Raw genomic sequence first — 19,871 nt, forward strand, 5'->3', positions numbered from 1 at the left:
AGTAATAGAGGAGATTTAGAAAAGCAGTCATGAAAGCAAAATCTGACCGGGCAAGAAATACAAGGGTCAGACAATCAGACTAACAGTTTAGCGAGATTATCTAAACCACTTTATTTGGAGATAAACAAAAGCAAGACAATGGTAAGTATGGCAAGTTAAGAATGAACAAAGAAGTTGGTCTGCAAACTCTTATGTGTTGTATTTTTGCTATACACAATTTTTGTGATCATTGAATTTTCTCTGCCAACCTGAGGTGTTGTCGTATCCAGATCTGAAAAGTCAAGGGACACTGGAATTGCTCCGATTCTTGAAACAATTCCGCCTCTTTTCCAAACAGCTTCCTCTTTTCTCTGTGCTCATTGTCCTGGTAAATGGATCAGACAGAAAGATGGCCACAGCTGTAACAATGAGACCCACTGTCAAATCTTTAATGAATTGTCAGGGTTTTTTTTTTTTTTTATAAAGTAACTCAATTAAAGCAGAATTGTGATCACACAGCTCAAATAAGTTTAAGGAAATCGATGACAGCCTGGGGATGGGAGGTAGAAATACACTACAACTGCATTTATAATCTTATACAACACAAATGCATGTAGACTACTGGTATGATTGTGGAAATTGTGAATTTGATGCGAGAGCTGAAATTTTATCAACACATGCAATCAGATAGACTGCATGTGTTGCAAGACATAGGCAGAGGGAGAGAACGATAAAAAAGGGAATGACAGAGTGAGAAAGTTCAGCTCTGAACTGAGAGAGACATTATACAAAACTTCCATATGGGCTGTCGGAAGTGTGGGAAGAAGGTTACGAGTTGACTTCTGTGTTCTGGCTCAGGAAAGGCCCGATGACTCAGGTAATCTGGGGGCAAATTACTTAAGACAAAAATGGAAAGCATGAGATGTAGACAAGTATAGACCGGAACGAATGGGCCAGAGGAGGGGGAGGATGGGGCAGGAGGATGGGAGACGGCGAGAGGAGCAGAGAGACTGACAGATGAACACAACACAAGCCTGTTGGCTATCACTCGTATACAACAACAGACCCGAACATGCAGACTAATTACAATGCAGAATAGAAATACATGATACTCAGGTTGGGCTAATTGTGTAGTGTGTGTTTGTGTGTGCGCGTATACACTGGTGTGTCTGCACCCTTTCCATGTGGGATTTATCTTTGCCCAGCAGGCACTGTTGTACCATATGGTCCACAGAATAGATATTCCTTAAGCAACACACACACACACACACACACACACACACACAGGACTCAAACATTAACGTAGACATGTGATGGAGAGGAAGAAGTGGATGACAGAGACAGAGAGTCATTGGTGAGTCAAGATAGTGCCATCTGCCTATCCTGGATTGTTGAACTCACACACCAAAAAATGAAACGATGAACTAACACTGTGCAGAACATGCAATGCATTCCATTCACTTCCAAACATATAAAGTCAGGGCATGGATAAAATCAGACAGGGTGGGGGGATAACAAGTCAATGACAACTCCTCAGACCGTCTTTCCTTCTCCAGAGTGGAAGTTTGATGCAGATGAAAAGACAACAAGATGCCCCCGAATTGCCCCCCGCAAACAGCAGGTTCTCCAAGGGGGGCGCTGGCTGGAAGTCCACTAAGCCCCTCAGAGCCCATATGGTCTGAGGACTTACACACCCCAAAATGACATGGGAAAGAAAACCCAGAGGCTGGATCCACAGACAGGAAGGCGAAACGGGAACAAGAATGTGGGGGAGGGACAGCAGCATGTTCTGAGCATTCAGAGATGCGTGCTTATGTGTGACACACACTAGGAAAGGCACAATTTACACAAGCCCATGTGCCTATGTGTTTGGATAACTGGCTTCAAGGCTACAGGGGTTTGTGTGAGGAAACTAACTTTACAGGGTATGCGACATGGCAGAATTCATCTGTGTGTGTGTGTGTGTGTGTGTGTCTGGGTAAATAAATAAAGAGCAGTAATGACTGCATGTCATATGATCTGCCTGCACAGTGACACTAATGGCATTAGTCTGAATGAGAGACCTGCAGCGTGGCCTCCTCCTGTCCCTCATGGCCCCTCCCTCTCTCTCGCTCGTCTTTTTTCTCTCTCTCTCATCTGTCAACTCCAGCTTGTCTCCAAAAACTATTCCCTCTTCAACACAGCTGCATTCATTTCGTCCATCTTTTTTACTGATTTGTTTTAGATTGCTTTGGATAGACTGTTGTTAGGCTAACTCACCTCCATAATTGAATGACATCTCATTATGGATGACAATTCACACACTCAGATATCAATCAGTTTTGTGATGATTGGAGTCAACTTGCTATTCCAAATTGAAAGAGGATCAAGGGAGGTAATTATGACATAACAGATGAGATGTGTCTGTTTAAGTAATTATCCAGAGGCTTCACAGGGCTTTGTTGTCGTTCGGTCTCCAATTACCTCTGAAAATCTTTTGCCTGTGGATAACAGCTTTTCAGGTTTACTATCTCATGGATTTTCTCACATTTCTACTGAATCCTATGTGATAATTAAGTTCCCAAATTGAAAATAATAATTTTCAGAAGATATATTGTTAAAAGTTAGAAAAACATGTGCTTGTCTGTAGCGTAAACACAAATATGCTGCAGTACAAACACATTATTTGTAGCTTCACTGGGGTGTTGTGAGGACTATCTCTTGGTTCTGCAAAGTGACCTCCTTGCTTGACCAAGAAGTAGTCTGGTAGATGGATTAATACATTTGGATATAACCAGTCTGGTTGTTTCTAATCTCTGTGTGACAGTAAGCTGCTAAAAATATCTTAATTTTTACTGTCCACATCAGACGGCGCTGTCAATATTCTCCAGAAATGGTGAACTATTCCTGCAAAGCAAAATCAAGTCAGAAACCTGGTGGGGCAACACATATAAGTAAAAAAATAACTATTGCAGCAGGCAGCTAATTAATAACTATTGACAACATGAACAGAAAAAATGTGAGTGAGATGAGTATATGAGGAAAGGCTTGCAGAAGGGTGAAGGAAAAGAGCAGCATAAGGACTGACACTGAGTCACACAGCAGGACAGGAAGTCTTAGATGGAGACACCCTTCCTTCCTGTCAGCACACTGATCACCAACACTGGACACCATTCAATCTCACATCGCATGACACACATGACAAGACTTACAGTGGAGAGTCCCATGTGTTGTACTTTGTCAGCTTTTTAATGGAGTGGTACTCAAGTTGGCGCGTTGCCCGGAGTAACTTTCAGAATAAGCAATACATCAAGTCCAAAACTCCGGCTCTGCATGAGGCCAGTGGGTGTACAATCCTTTCAGGGAAGGATTTTTCTCACCTTCTACTTTTGATTGCAGTCCTTGCGGTGCTAAAAAAAAAAAGGGAGATTTTTCTATCTGTCAGTGCAGATTTTTTTTTTTTTTTGGTAAAAGCCCAAAGGCAACAGAACTAAGACCATCTGAAACCTCAGCAGCCAGACAATGGGGTTGAGCACACCCAGTGATCGGCAAATTATTTTGTATCTGAGCATAAGTTCCCAACAGCAGAAAAGAGCAGTGAGCTTCAGATTTATATGAAGCGCCAACTGTCAACATGCTCTTCAGCTATATAAATGTGCTTGCAGTGCCTGCTTTTTAGTTTAGTTTACAGATTAGCACAAACTGCAAATATCATTTTAACACCTTTCAGACCAGCGAGCAGGACGGGATACAATTTTCACAGGCAGATCCTGGCAAAGCTATATCACACCAACAAGACTGTGCTCTGTTGTAGCGAAGAAAAATGGGTGAGAGCTAGAGTGGCTTCAAATTGGATAGCGCACACACCCACACCAACCATTGCCCCATTATTGTACCCAATCTAGTCAGTCTGCCACTGAGGGACTTGAATTGACCTGGAGACTTGTGCCACATTCATGTCATGTCACTCATACCATTATTGCATACCACCAAATGTGATAGTCACAGCATGTCAGGCTCTGACTTGTCATCCAGAGAATTGTGATCTCTGCAAATAAAAAAAGAAACACTTGTCATGATTTGATCAGCCTAAAGTGTCAAAATAGCATCATTCTTTCATTCCACAGACCTCCCTTAAGTACAACTGCGCCATGATAACAATGCAACAATCCTCTATTATGATTTGCATTTAAAATTAATTTAAATGCACTTTTCTTTATACTGCAAAGCAACCGTGGTGGTTACCATAGTTCAGGGAGTCCAGTAATGTGGGTCAGTAGACTGGAGATTCCCCTTGTCACAGGAGACTTCCTCTTCCACAGCTCCACACAGGATATGAGCAATTTCCTCAGAGCCTAGTCTCTCCAACATTCCCAGAATCCAATTCAGTGTGGAGGGTCACATCTAGGGCATCTTTTACATATTCAGCTAACACATCGACTGTAATGGCGCTTTGGTGTGAGACCATTACGCCCTTGAATGGGGAAATAATGAACAAGTGTACATGCAGTAAAGGTGTGACTGTCATTGCGCAAACACACACACACACACACACACACACACACACACACATATGCAAACAAAAATCAAAGCAGTTTCAGTGAAAATGAAAGGCACTCAATGTGTGACTCATGTGATAATGACTCGGAGATATGTGTTTGGCCTCCAGTGATCTCGCTGGAGGTATGATTGTTTGGTTCTGACTGCTACACTGTCAAATTCACTTCCCCCTGCAGCACACTGGTGTGTGAGACAGACACTGCCATTCTGGGTGGGGCCACAATTTAATTTTACAGGGTATACTAAGTGCAGAGTCGACTGTGCTATGCACGGATTTATCGGAACACACTTCCTGTAAGAACCACATTTGGAAAATGTTTCCGAAAGGTCAATAAACATGTTTGCATACCTCTGCTGATAGTTAAATAACAGTTAAAAAAATGTAAAAAAATATATATAAAAAAAAAAAAATAAAAAAAAAAAAATCAAGATTTCTAGCTTTTAAATTTGAAAAACAATTACATTTATATGCGTAAAATGTTGCGACTGCTTATTGAAAGTTAAGAAGACTATGAACCCAGTGAGTATTTATGCAACTTTAGGGTTGTTATTACCACGCAAATAGCTGAAAATGTGTGACACATCCCCATTAAATGTCTCTTCACATTGATGGGCAGATTAAGGAGGAAAAATGAAGATGCCAAAGACATATCATCATCATCATCATCATCATCTTACGTAAATCGGGCACCACACACAATTCTTGCTATACATGGAAACCTTAGTTCTTCTTTTTGTAGTTGCTCCCTCCCACAAGTTTTCTTTTCTGACCCGTTTGCGCAGGTTATGAAAGATGTTGCATAAACCTGCCTCAGGAGAAAAGTTTGATGATGAATCTGGACTAGGGAAAGGAATGAGGGGAGTAGACAGAGAGGAGAAGAGGAGCATATAACTAAATAAACAGCAACTAAATGTACAGCAACAGATAGGTATATGGAAAAAAAAAAAGAAAAAAAAAACCCCTCACGTCTCAACTTAAAATGATTAAGCCCTGGAAAGACATAAAAACTAAATTTATAGAAAGAGGTGGCAGTTATCCCAGATTGCAGTAAGGAGGAGAAGAGTCGGAGAAGAGGAAAGGGGGAAAAAGATGATGGAATGAGAAAAAGAAACAGGATTGCAGATGGGGGAGGAAGGTCACGGATGTCATGGCATGTTAGTCACAATGCTGAAGTTGCCGTGGTGACAAGAGGGCAACGCCAGGGTGGTGGGAGGTAGTCACATGAACCCAGCAGCATCAAGCCCTGGAACTGGATGCCACAAACCCTCCTCTCTGAGCCACAGATGTACCGCAGCAGGGAGGGGGATAAAAGGAGGGCAGGAAGAGGAAGCTGGACTTTTCAGCTTATAATTCACTGAAAAGAAAAAAAAAAAGTCAAGACTTGCAGCTGAAGTCTATCTGGCGCTAGTTCAGTTTGTTTTACCACATAGCCGACTCTGAAACTGAATAGAGTGAGTGAAGACCAGAAGGTTCATGCTTTGGTGACATAAAACATCCTGTCAGATTGAAGTATCTGTAGCAAGACACAAATTCCTGCCAGGAGCCAGATGTGCCAACTCTTCAAAACTTCAAACTGAGCCCAGTTGTTGATGTTGTTGTTGTTCAATATAAGTGCAGGTTAATGCACAAATGAATTAAAGCCACAATATGCAAACACTTCCTGATCTTCCTTTCATTGACATCTGCCTGAGAACATGAATTGACAAGACGTTTTCAAAAACTGACTGAGAACAGAGAATTTAACCAGGAGACAACAGTTACAGCCCGAGGCTGTCAACTAATACTTCTGTGAAGCCTTTAAACTAGTATTACCTGCTGTAAGACGCGAGCACCCTCCCATATCTAGCAGCACCTGAGAGACATTAAACACGATGAGCTGTGAGAGGGAATGGGGGACATGTGAGACAATACTTGTCTCACAAGACTAATGTTGCTTATAAAGATCAAACATCCTGCTGTAAATTACAAAGCGTTCCAATTATAATTACAATTTAGCTCAGTAAGGTTAGCCTTATCAGATAACACTGCTGATAAGCTAATCTTTTATTAGTCCCTCAGATGGGGAAAAACATGATTTATACCATCCCTTAAGTCCTGCCAGGGTATTTTTTGAAAGCTTTAATTGAGTAATCTAAATTATGAAGCCAATAGTTAGCCAATAAACGATAGAGTAGCTATTACTGATAGTTTTGATTTCTTGTACCAATGGCAGTAAGCTAAGGACTTGTTTTCATCTGGCACAAGGAGCAGCTCAGTCTGTATCCAGATCCAAAGATACTGTTCTGCTGGTGACTGTGCCCTGCTGTGCTGCTAGTGGTGGTTAAGGGGTGTGGGTATTATTATATTATGAAAAAAATCTGTTTGAGTTTTATCACAACCAATAGTTTAAAACTTCTGTGGTTTCACCCAAACCATCCAAAATTGCATAAATAGCATGGTCAGTTCCAAATAATGCTGTGTTCCCTTTTCTAAATATGACCTAATGCGTCACTTCTGCGCACTCATGTAGGCCTATGACAAAACAGTGACACAAACAAACTGCAAGGAAATATTTAAGGCCGCTCACTGCTTGTAAGTTATCAGCAGAGTAGCCAGTCTGTCATTCAAGTGAGAAACCACACCCAAACCTCAAGCGGTTCACATGAAGACTGCTTTCGAACAACAGTGGCCACGCTATGCCTGACTCATTCAGGACAAAGGTATAACTGTGCTATCACTGATGTTGAGAGCAAAATGAATATATATATATAGCAGCTCAAGATACTAATTATGTATCCAATCATACCTACAGGAAGAACAAATTGCAATCTGCCATATCTAATGACCTGATTTTCTTTTTACTGATCATAATTAAAACACTGATTGCAACTTAGCTCAATTACAAATGAGGTCCTTAAGCACTACTTGTCCTCACTGACACAAGTGAACAAAGCTATTAATCCACACTGGGGACGTCGCGAGTAACTAGTCCTGTCTGACTGGCTCCTTTGGCCTAGTTTCCTTTTCAGTTCCAGCTCTGATGCGAACCAATGCAACTGTGCTATGATTATCTAAAGATGGTTATAAAGAATTGTTTGACTGTGCGCCCGGTGGGATCCATCTTGTGACACAGTGGGGTGGAGTCTGGAGGCTTGTTAAGACAAAACATGCACTCTCTCTTTAAGGCTTTATTTCAACCGCTCTCCCTTACTACACGTTCATCTTTGTTGCAGCCTATTGGTGATATTCCTCCGTAATACTACACCAGGAATGACACAACAAGAAGAGCCAGAAAGTATTCATAAAAACTAATTTGCAATCAGACATAAAGGAGATTGCAAAACTATGACTGAACTATGAACTAATTACCAATAAATTAATAGCAGTCCTTGTTATTTCCCAACTTCTCCTCTCTCTTCCAATTCAGGCTAAAGACACGTCCAGACATTACAGTTGAAGGAATGACAGGAATGAGAGGAATTCAGGGGCATTCCCATGGAAGCTCAATCAGTTCCAAGTGAGAGGGCCACTCCCTGATTTACAATGAGGGCTGAATGAATGAGTGACTGGATGATCAGTTGTGATGCACCTCATTCTACACTGACCTTTGCTATTTTTAGTCCCACAGTGCAGTGATTGAGTTTAAACCATCAGGCCCACACTTCTGCACAGAGATAAAAAGAACAGTGCTCCAGAAATACTGTAGTAGCTATAACTCTAGATGTATGAGATCACAGCCCAAGGTGCAGTATGGTCAGAGAACATGAGACAGTCACATGGAGTAAGTAGTAAGTAAAAGCTGGGTAACAAAGGAAGTGACTAGTCTAATTCAACCTCTCTGTTGCTGTGGGGGTGAAACTGATGAGGCAAGTGATGCCTCTGCTGCTTGTGTCTGAACAAAGTGTCTGTGTTGGAATTCTGCAGGAATCTCAATTGCAGTGTGTTTAAATTTGCACAGTGTACGATTTGCACATTCTCAGCGTTGTGCGTGTGTGCTCATGTGTGAGAGAAAGAGGAAAAACAAAGCTCATTCAGGCAGCGACAAGCAAGGAGCGAATGGGTATTCCTGTGTTGTTATGGTAATGCTTGATTAACAATCCTTCTGCGTGCAAACTAAAAGAAAGCACCGTCCATGTTAACTCAAACTGTCAAATGATCAGATGTGTCAAAATAAACCAGTAAAAAACCCAACACTAATGGCAGCAAACTGATTTAAGAGGGGACAGTGGCTCAGGCAGACACAGTACAGTATATAACCATGTACACCTCTGCCAAGAAAAAAAAAAAAAGGCAAAACCGCACTCTTGAACATAACAGAGCCTCAAAAATAGCATGATGACGCTGGGAGAAAAAGAGAAGCCTGTAATTCAGCAAGGAGCCTATATAGTGATTAAGTCCCATGTAAAAAATGCAAACACACACCACCCACTCTCACTAGCTGTCGCAACACTTCCTGTCAGAGCAACTGCTTCCAGCAGCAAAAAAAAAAACAAAAAAAAAAAAAAAAACCAACACACATCTTGCATCTGTGCAGCAAACAGCAAACTTAACCTGAATGTTATTCATTAAGACATCAATATTTAGTGTACTGTAACCAAGGGAAGGGAATTATCTACTTAAACAGTAAAATTGGCCTTTTCCTATTATTTAACCGTTAAGCGCAATCACACTTTCTGCCACGATCAAGGAAAGTATATGTTAGTTGTAGCTGAGATACGGATGATCAAATAGGCCAACACCCTCCTCTTTTACAGTCACCATTCCAGCAATGACTCTACTCCTATAGGTCAGGAGGCCACCCTGAGCAGCCATACCACATCCCAATCCCCCCTCAACCATGGCAACCACATCACATGACCATCTCCCATGACCAGTAACCACTGACAAACTGGGCTATCTGTAAACCTGAACACGACTGAATTCCACTTGGCTGCAACTGAAAGCATGAAATTTAAAAAATAGCTTTATTAAATTTCTTAAAATAAAAAAAGTGCAGTATGCAAACATCTAGCTGCAAAATATTGAAACCTAATAATCAAAGGCTGAAACCAATTAACTCACAGAAAGACACACAACACTAGCACTGACTGAGCTGCGCAAAAAAAAAAAAAAAAGAAAAAAGAAAAAAGAAAAGGCAAGGAAGTGAAACTTTCACCTTTTCACTCCTTGGAAAGAGTTAGATAAAAAGAAACAGGAACTCGCCAGGCCCCTTTCTCTCCAAAGGGCAAATTCTTCTGCTATCAGATGTTTATACCACAGCAAGTGATTGAAACTACACAGCAGTAGAGGATGGGGGTATACATTTACAGTATCTGGGGCATAGCTGTAATAACTTTGCCCTCTCATCCACTACAACTGGAACTATTATTTTAGGGCATAGAGTTCAACTTCAGTTCCTTTCATTTCCAATCAGACCATCTGTATGAAGGCCTTAGAAGAAACTTGCTATTAGCCTTGGCCTCACACTGATAGCATGGTTGTAAACTAGTCACGGCTTACGAATGTAAGGAAGATCTGAGCCCCACTATCAGCAGTAACACACAAAGCACTGAGAACAACACTGAAACCGAATAGTAAGCTGTAAAGCTGTCCTTCCAGCTTCAGGGAGTGAGAAAAACACTGAAAATGCACATTCTACTTACACAAGGACAAATCTGCAGATAATATATAGCTGAGCAATAACTCTATATTATTTTTTTATCAAAGCTTATGTCAGCAGTGTTATATCAAGACAAAGAAAGGCTGTTTTACTTTTACCTTTCAAAAAAATCTAACTTGAAACATTTTAGAAGCAATTTAGATGAGTTGTCTCAAATGTTATAATAGCAGGAAACTACATTTCTCTGTAAGAAATTCAAATGTTGTTACTTTCATCCAGTTTGGCAAACATAGCTATGTTGCGATATTTATCAATATCAAAAAATACATTCCTATTAACATCATTATGCTGTTTTCAGCCCGGCTCTGAATTAAACTGATGTTAGATTCCACCTGTTGGATACAACACTCAAACTGAATTGCCCCCTCACACAACCCTGTACCCTGACCTCGCTGTGCCACAGTCACATGATACAAGCAAAGCCAAACAATACATATGATACCATTGCTTATACTGGCGGCCAGGCACACATACCGAGGCCTACATAGTCCGATTACAGGCGTAGGAGTCCATGCTGGACAGTGACAGGCAGACACATATGCTTAGGCTAACACAGCACATACCCCAATACACATACAGTGGTGCTTCAAGACCAGGACAGACCAGCACATATCTGCTTTCAGAAAGACTCTATGTCAGGCCTGTCTTGTATTTGTTTACTCTCTCCCCCCATAGCTATTCTGCTGTCGTCCAGCCAGCCAGGGCTAGGTAATCCCCATAGGTAAACAGAAGCGAAATGGTCCTGCTCAGTCATACCGGCCCCTCCACATCACACCACTACACCCACACAGACACTGCACCCAGGCTGGAGAGCTGGGCTGAAACAGCACTACACCCACACAGTCAAAAAAAAGACATTTCTCCGGAGCAGCATTGCCTCGTCTATTGTTACATGCGAGAATCATGATTAAGGGGAGGTGATTCCATCTTGATCCCACTTCATCGATGGGCACTTTTAAGGTTCAGCAAACAGGGAGGATATACAAAATTCAGCTTTACAGAGATGCTGCATGTGCTGTAATAGCCTGAAAATAACCAACACTAAGATTACCTATGTCTTGCTAACAGAATAACAGAGTAACTCAATCGTTTTTTAAGATAGTCACGCAATATATTATGCTTCACCCTTTTACTTTTGTGATTTCTGACAAAACCCAAACTGGTCTCAGCATTAGCCAGGTTGGTATTTTAGTGTTTGAAGGGAAGACCAATTTGCCCTTTCTGAAAACAGCAAAATTAAACTCAATACCAATTTTTAACTAAATAAAATAAAGCTTCCTTTAAGGTGTTCAGTAAATCTTAAAAAATAAATAAATAAAAAAAAGAAAAAGAAAAAGAAAGCCATACACACGCACCTCCGCGTTGTACTTTTACTTCCTGTTGTCACCTCATTGCACCTCATTTAAGTTGGGTTTTAAAAATTAGGTCAGTGCAAAATATGTATGCAACTTACTTTTTGGACTATGATGTTACTTTGGGTGTTTAGATTATTTTTCTTTGTTCAAACATACTAAACCCTTAAGCAATGATACACTCATTGCTTAAATCGCTTGTGACAATTAATTTAAGCCCAACTAACTAGCAATTTAGCCAATATGGTAAAATTGAAACATTCTGGTGTTGACAAAGAGAAAACAAAGCCTGGTTTCTTTTTAAAAAAATGCAATTTGTATTAAAAGTCTTGTTTTTTTTTTTCATTTTAAACCAACAGCCCCTTGTTAAAAGGCTGGTCTGAAATTAAACTTACAATCAGGTTAGGTTTGTCAACGGTACATCATCACATTTCCTGTTAAAAACAACAAAATGAACAGTGAAAATAAACAGAAATCTTTTGATTTAAGTGGTCTGGCAGGTAAGCGTTTGGTGTTATCACATCCACCTAGGGGGGTTCCAGTACCTGTGCATTTCAAGATATAGGTTTCACCAGACCAAGTAGACATTGCAAAATTACCACCGTAGACTTAAAAAAACAAAACAAAAAACAAACAAAAAAAAAAAAAAGGCCAACATAAAATATACAGAAAACCACCTGTCTATTAAGAAAAAGCCTATTGTAGTTTTTTTTCTTTTTTTCAGCCTCCCACCCTTCGATATTATCCAGGTGAACTGTTCACTAGTTTGTAGATTGCCATGTCGAAGAGTTCTTTTGGTGATACAAGTAGGTTGGCACTAAATCTGAACAGCTGATTTGTTTTGGAAAGGCACTCGACACAGGGGTGATCGGGTCACCCTCCCCATGTCAGTTCAGTTAAGGTCCTCTCACACAATTAAGAGAAGATGAAGGGGAAAAAAGTGGCACTCATCACATTTATTCCACCAGCAGATAAGCGGTGTCAATTTCTTTTGACTTTTGGGAGGAAAAAAAAAAACAAAAAACAAAAACTGGGTTTGGAGTGTTATGGAGCATTGCTCCAAAATGGATTAGGCAAGACATCCCCCAAATCTTTACCTGCCTCAGGCTGTGCAGTTACTTATTAAAATATACTCTAGCTCTCTTTCAACCTCTTATACAGAAATATCCATTTATGAGTGTCTCTAAGTGTTGCCCTCCATAACTTTTCCATTGGGGTTTCATTCCTGTTGGGAGTACAGTTGGAACTGGCGAAGAGGTTGTGGCTCAAACTCTGGATCTGACACTGTGTTGACATCAATGGTGGACACTGGTCGTGCAGCAAAAGATACTCCAACCCAACAGAATTCCTGAAGAGTGGACACTCCCTCTGTCTCAGTTGCTCCCCTCCTCCTCCTCCTCTGGTCCCCCTGCAGCATTCCTCCCTTCATTTTCCTCCAAGATCAGGGTGAGACACGAAGAAGAGTTCAACAGTACACGCTTGGTGCAACATACTGCCAAAAAACAACAAAGAACACAAGAGATAAAATGAGTCAAGTGAACAACGTCTGAGAAATAGAAAAACTAAAAAACAACAACATTGTGCTTTTGAGACTGATATTGTCTTCCGCTAAACAAAAAAACTACTTGCTTGAACCCTGAATGTAGGCCACAGATGAATATAGCAACCTTGCAATTCCTGCCAGCCCTACTCAGGGAAATACCATTAGAGTAGAGTTTAGCAAGATCACACTGCAGGTGTACACATTCAACCACTTCAACTCAACAACTTAGTGTATTGAAGTCGGCCATAGATCAGACTGAGCCTCCAGTTCTTCAAGTGAGTCAGACACTTCCTATATATGCTTTGTAAAACAATAGACTGAGCGTCTAGCAGAGGTTAGCAGTAAAAACTAATGTTGATGTTACATTGTAGAAAGAATAACAGGCAATAAAGTAAAAAACAAACAAACATAAAGGCTAAACATCTACAGCCAACGTCAGCATACATCCTGTATTTTACATTTCACTCTTTTATGCTGAAAACGGGCTGGAAATAAGTTTAAAGCAGATCTGCTGCCTACAGTTTCACTTACTCAAACTACCACTAATGTCAGCTTTAAGTGTTCAGTGGAAGGAAGCTTTCTTAACTTACCATTGCAAACTTAAAACCGAGCAAAGAATAAAACTTTATGGTTGTCCTTGTTTTCTTAAAGAATGACACAAGAAGAGCAGCACTGGTCGTCGCCATTTGGTGTTGAGGCATAGTTCATTTGTCGGACTATCTCTGCAAACAGTTCGTCCACCGAGCTTTTATTTTTGGCTGAAGTTTCCATGAACGGGCAGTTCCATTCGTCCGCCAGAGCCTTTCCCTCCCCGGACGACACCTCCCTTTCCCCCTCTAGGTCCACTTTGTTTCCGACCAGGATCATCGGCACCCTCTCGTACCTTTTCACCCGGATGATCTGGTCCCTCATCGGCTTGATGTCTTGGAAACTCTGCTGGTTCACCAGGCTGTAGACCAGGATGAAGCCCTGGCCGTTTTTGATGTACAGGTCTCGCATGGAGGCGAACTGCTCGGTGCCCGCCGTGTCCAGGATCTCCAGCACGGAGGGCGAGGAGTCCACCTCGATCTCCTTCCTGTAGAAGTCCTCTATCGTGGGGTCGTATTTCTCTATGAAGGAACCCGTCACGAACTGGACGGTTAATGCGGATTTTCCGACCCCGCCGGAGCCGAGAACCACCACTTTGTACTCTCTCATGGTTCTCTCTGCCCCCTCCTCACCGACAGCCCTGCTTCCTCTCCGCCGTGAGCCCCCCGCTAGCCGCCCTGCTGGGTTTCCAACCGCTCGCCGCTGCGCCTCCGCCGGCTGTTTTTCAGTCCGGGCTCCGGTCGGCCGGCACGGGGCGTGGCCCGTCAACTGCTGCTGGTGCCGCTGCCGCTCCGGAGGTCAGTACGGTGGTCTCTACCCGGCGCTCAGCATCCGTGCTGTGGCATGCTGAGCTGCTCCCGACGACAGCCTAGCCGGTTCTTCGGCGAGCTTCCCCCCGTTTTCGTTCAAGTAGCCTCCGTGTGCCCGTCGTCTCCGCCTGGGGAGTCAAGTCAGCCTCGACGGGCGGCAGCCGCTTCCTGTTCGAGCCTTCACAATAAAAGCGCGGCAGGGGCAACGCGCCTCGAAAGGCCAATCGACCTCCGGTTTCGCGGCTCGTTTCAAAGATGTTTCACCGACAAAAGGTCGTCGATATGCGCACACTTCACGATACTTGCGATTTTGGTGCACTGCGTACAGCCTCTTCAAAGACACCGGATCTGACTTTCAGTGTCGGTCGTGGTAACTACAGCTGCCTTGACGCTGGGATGTCTGCGCTTCCTGCCCACACTCAGCACGCTCTCTGCGTCACACGTCACTCGACCGATGCGCTCGCGTTGAACTTAAAGGCGCAGTGCGGCTCTTATTGCAAGATGAGCGCCACCGCTGCTCTCAGTACCCACGCAGACCTGCCACACCTTGATTTCGACATCAGTGATCCTGAAGCTTACCGCTACTTGACTCATTCTCACACAACTTACTGGAAATCCTATCTACTGCAATTTGTGGAATAATTTTATTGCTTAACCCCTGATCGTTGTGGCTCTGTGATTTAAAACTCACAATAGTTGCGGTGTTTTTTTTTTTCTTTAATAAGCTTTGAAGCAATAAAGATGTATTCATAAAAATAAAAACAAAAAACAGATGCAAACACGCGTGGAAATATGTAAGGTTTTTATTTTCTATTGGAATAGCCCAATATGTTGAAAAAATATATCAGTAAACTAAATTGCATAACAAGCACAGAAATGAAGAAGTGACTAACATCAGCATTTATGTGATTCATGACCCCACATGTGACACCTTGTGCTTTTCTCTTGCATGTTAAAACATGCATGGTCAGGGCTAATTTTGTTTTCTGGATGAAACCTTGCATCAGAGTAATTGCCAACTTCTTAATGTAGCACCAAACCAATTTTATGAAGTAAGACAGCTCCATATCTGAACCACACTCAGCCCTACCAGGAAGGAAAGCCCTTTGTTTACATGGCTCTTTCAGAAATAGGTTCTGTATCTCGAGGTTATCTATGATTCACATCTTGTTGTGTAATCTTTAAGCAAAACTAACCTATGATTGTGTGAAATGGTCATCATGTGAACATATCAGACAATCAGTCGCGTCATCATATTTTTTTATTTTTTTATGTTTTCCAACAAAGGCCATTGGTACAATGCAGCAATGACAACACCCCAGACTTTGTCACCCTGAGGGGCAGCTGTGAAAGCACTGCTGGATCGATAGAGTTTTAATTCAGCCACAAATCATCACTGGTGATACAAGATGCACTCATGCTGTGCGGGCAGACTTGTGAATGGATACATGTGCTACATCTCTGAGTCAGCATGTTACACCTGAATTACTGAAGCTTAATGATGAAGACATATTTTCCTTTTATATATTGACTCCCAGATTGAAGCGTGAGAGGAGGAAAAAAACCCAAAACACACTCCAGCTGTTGCCACGATTAGGTTTCCAGTGACATTAGGTGAAATACTCTATGTGAATTGGATCGTCATGTGGGCTTTCCAAATGCCCTGCAGGCAGCCCATCCTTAGATTCCATTAAGAAACAACAGGCCAAGGCCTTCATGAGGACAATCATCACTCAGCCCCATGGGGAGCGGGGGGGGGGGGGTAACGTGATCTGAAGCCTTGTGATGTGGATTGTCACATTAACGAGTGTGACCACCCTGGATATAAGGAACAGGCTGTTGTGTAAAAAGGATTTTTTTTTTTCACACACCACTGATAATTAGATAAATGTAGTCACTGTATCAGTTAATGACGGTATGCCAAAAAGCCCAGGTGAATTCTCAATAAGCTCACAAAAAGTTAGCTGGTGTGGCCTGTCACTCAGCTGTGTGCACGCTACTCTTTGATAGAAAGTAATTGAAAAACAAATCTCTTGGAGAAACATTCAGGTTGAATAAAAATTTCTTCATTTACTTTATGTTACCGCACCAGAAGATGCAGCTCAAGCGGGTCTGAATCTAAAAATTTCTGGCTAGTTTTTAACTTTGAGATAATAATTCTGAAGAAGACTCTTTTGATTTGACTAATTCAGACTGCTGAAGCCTTCAGCCCATTAAGAGCGTCATGGATTTCATATCAAATTGATTTCACTTTAAGGACTCAGATGGGAATAACAACAACAATGAAGATGTGTTCAATGCACTGAATGAACATATGATGTAAATATTTAATCAAAGATAACACTAACTAAATCTGCTTTAAGTGACATTTTGCCATTTTAGGGCAGTGGAAACAAGACTAACCTGATGTATTATATCATTCATTCAAGTAGCATTCATTTACCAAAAAAGCAGCTAAAACCAGCGAGTTAAACGAAGGAGTGGGTGGGAATCGCAGAGTTGGCTTATCTGATAAGCAACATCTACTTTACTTTAAGAGTTCATTTAATTGATGGAAAATGATGATTATAGCAGCTTTAAAGATATTATATGGGGGCATTAGTGCCTGTTTAGGAGACTATAGAAATACTTTTTTTCCCTCCACTTTAAGCAACAATAGCAAAAAAACAGGTCTTTACATAAACCCATTCTGCTTTGTTTGCATTCCTAAAACTTTCTTTCACAGATTTTAGCTTTCTTTGTTACGGCTCATTATAACCTCTATCAAGGGGCCTGGGCTCATTGCACCACTTTAATCTCATATCATTCCCAGCATGCTGTAATTGAAATAGCCTGAAATAGGCTGTAGACTGGCCCTGTGTGATCCATTCAGTAAAAGGTGAAGACCTCCAACAACACAATGAGATACACAATGGCAGGGCCTCAAATCCTCACTCCTGGACCTGTGAGAGTGACAGCAGACTGATTAAAATGTCTGAGATCACTGAGCTAATTAATGACAGAGATACGTCCTCTCCAATATTTTCATCCCACTGGGACTCAGAGGGCTCTCAAACAAGTTTAAGGCTGTTAGTGAAGAAGCAAAGCAATAAGACTGGTGGCCTCAAATTTGGATTGCCTGCATTGTTTGGACTTATTATAGCCTCCTGACCTTGAACTAATTACTTCATTTTCATCGCTTTTATGTCAACTCATCCTCAGTGGCACTGTAAGTCGTTATTTATGAATTATTCAGATGGTTGAAGTTGTCTAGTCATCATTTTAATACCATCAGAGAGCAATGTGGACAAAATGCTTTTATACTCTTGTGTGACTCATTACGTATGATAACCCAAATACAGACTATGAAGGGTTGTTATGTCTAAATCGCAGCCTCTTTTTTATCTCTTCCTCATAGCTGATCACCATTTATCAGTGGTGCTTGAGTTGTTCCGCATGTTGTCTTCACTTTTCGGGACAATATGTCCATTGTTATGAAAGGGGAGTAAAAGTTCAATCTTAACTCAGAAATACTATTTTGACAAAACTGAAAAAAGGAAAATCATTTAACTTTCTTTCAGAAAGATCAGATTGATAGTTCATAACTTTATCTAATTTCATGAAAATTTTTTCCAAACACAAGTCTGAACAAGTCCAATATTTCAGACATGAAATGACAAATTACTTCAGTTTGGTGTCTCAAAAGACACAGCTCTAAAACAAATACAATGGACTTCCATTAACTCTACATCAATACATCAACAGACTTTTAATGCAACACTTTCCAACTTCCCAAATGCATCAAATTTATTTGTGTTATTCAGCAAGAGTTAGACTGCTCTGGCATTAACATGCTTTTTATTTTTGCTTTGGCTGTGAATAATTTTGGCCTTCAAGATAAATGTGTTCTTTCACTACTCATTCAACAATATAAAGGAAGGAAGGAAGGAATATTAAGCTTTGTTAAACTTCATTTGTGTTATCTAGATATTACTTTGTGCTTACAGTCTATAAAAAGAAGAGAGAGAAAGAGGTGAGTGATGGTTGTCTTGAACTAGGGACAAGCTAACTGTGTCTCTGCCAAGCTGCTGGGGGGGACAAAACCTATAGCAATAACATAAAACGAAACAGTCCACTCTGTAGGAGAAACATCACTCAACAGGCAAAAACGTAACTTTGAGCTAAAATTTCAGGAAACTACATTTCTGTCGGTTCTCCTTTCTGCAATGAGGGACCTTGTCCAGTGGAGGGCAGCAGACTTGCATTTAATCATGTAACTGCAGCCTTTTCCTGCTTTCCTGTGCAAAAGGTGTTAAAAGCTCAGGTGAGACATTTAACACTAAGGAGATAGAGATGTGAAATATATGGAGCATGCAATATTTTACAAAGGAAGTTAAATTCTATCGAAAGCTTTTTGGGTTTATCTATGAAGTAAACATTAATATACGTTGTACATTTTGATTTGTTATTACGATGTTTTATTGATACGTTTTCAACATGGCCACACAATTCTGAAGGAGACATAAATGCAATTGTGCAAACACAGCACAGAGAGACTTTTCTGTTGGCATCTCGCTAGATGAGAATTCAGTATTGTTCAAACTGCAGAAAGACTGAAAACAAAAGACAAAACGCCATTATGTTCCCCAACAAAGCTAGAACAGTCTGGAGAGAAACCGACAGTTTTTTACACTGACATGTAACTTTTCAACTGAACTAATTACAAGATGAATAAAAAAGGGGAGCCAGAGAATTCATGATGCAAGGCAAGTTATAGAGCAGAAAACAGAAAAGAAGAAGTACTAAATAGATAGAAACAGAGTGCTGGGAGGGAGTAGACACAGGGTCTTTCATCCGGCCCACAATGCCAGCCTTTCATGTGTGGAATTTGGCAATCATTAATAATACATACAGTTCTGCCCAGTCCACCACAGTTGGCCACTGGGGGTTAAAGTTTAGGGTTGAGAGTCACAGCGGCCATCATCATCACAGAGAAGGGTCTGACATTTTCACTTCCTCACTGAAGCTGATGGGGGAAGCTGTTAATAATGAGCAGTGCTGTGAGTGAGTGTGTTCTTTTCATGGTTTGGAGCTCCAGAGAGTCTATACCGGTTTGGTAAAGTCCTCAGGTAGATGTGAATATGCTTGTCATGACCAGATGACATGCTGAGGAACGTAACATCCACAGTTTAGTGTTATGGCCGGAAAAAAGAAAAAAAGAAAAAAAAAAAAAAGCCAGAGTCTCAGCTTCACCATAATTACTGCTGCTGTTAACACAATAGGAACAATTCATCTATTAAAAAGGAGGTGTGAGTATAAGTGTGCATCTGTATAGTCTATTTCAAAAGCATTCCACCCACACACACACACAATCTGTTAAATTGGAATGGGAATTGGAAAGCTTCTGAGCTCCCCTGGGCATCCAGGGAAGACTTCAAATTGA

The 19,871-nt window shown here is 41.3% G+C and overlaps 1 protein-coding gene across 2 annotated transcripts; it reads right to left on the reverse strand.

Annotated features, from left to right (window-relative positions):
* Positions 1-11,631: 11,631 nt before the first annotated feature.
* On the reverse strand, positions 11,632-14,597 carry LOC115053108 (ras-related protein Rap-2b). 2 transcript variants are annotated; one of them, XM_029517675.1, is made up of 2 exons: positions 13,936-14,597; positions 11,632-13,001 (listed from the first exon to the last, which is right to left on the reverse strand). In XM_029517675.1, exons 1-2 carry the CDS (start codon positions 14,247-14,249, stop codon positions 12,935-12,937), a joined length of 381 nt encoding a protein of 126 aa, XP_029373535.1. In that variant the 5' UTR covers positions 14,250-14,597; the 3' UTR covers positions 11,632-12,934. The 2 variants fall into 2 exon arrangements, with proteins under 2 accessions (XP_029373535.1, XP_029373533.1); XM_029517673.1 differs by having other exon boundaries at positions 11,784-13,001; positions 13,643-14,583.
* Positions 14,598-19,871: the final 5,274 nt, after the last annotated feature.

Source organism: Echeneis naucrates, chromosome 13, assembly GCF_900963305.1.
Source record: "Echeneis naucrates chromosome 13, fEcheNa1.1, whole genome shotgun sequence".
In the NCBI taxonomy this organism is placed as follows: Eukaryota; Metazoa; Chordata; class Actinopteri; order Carangiformes; family Echeneidae; genus Echeneis; species Echeneis naucrates.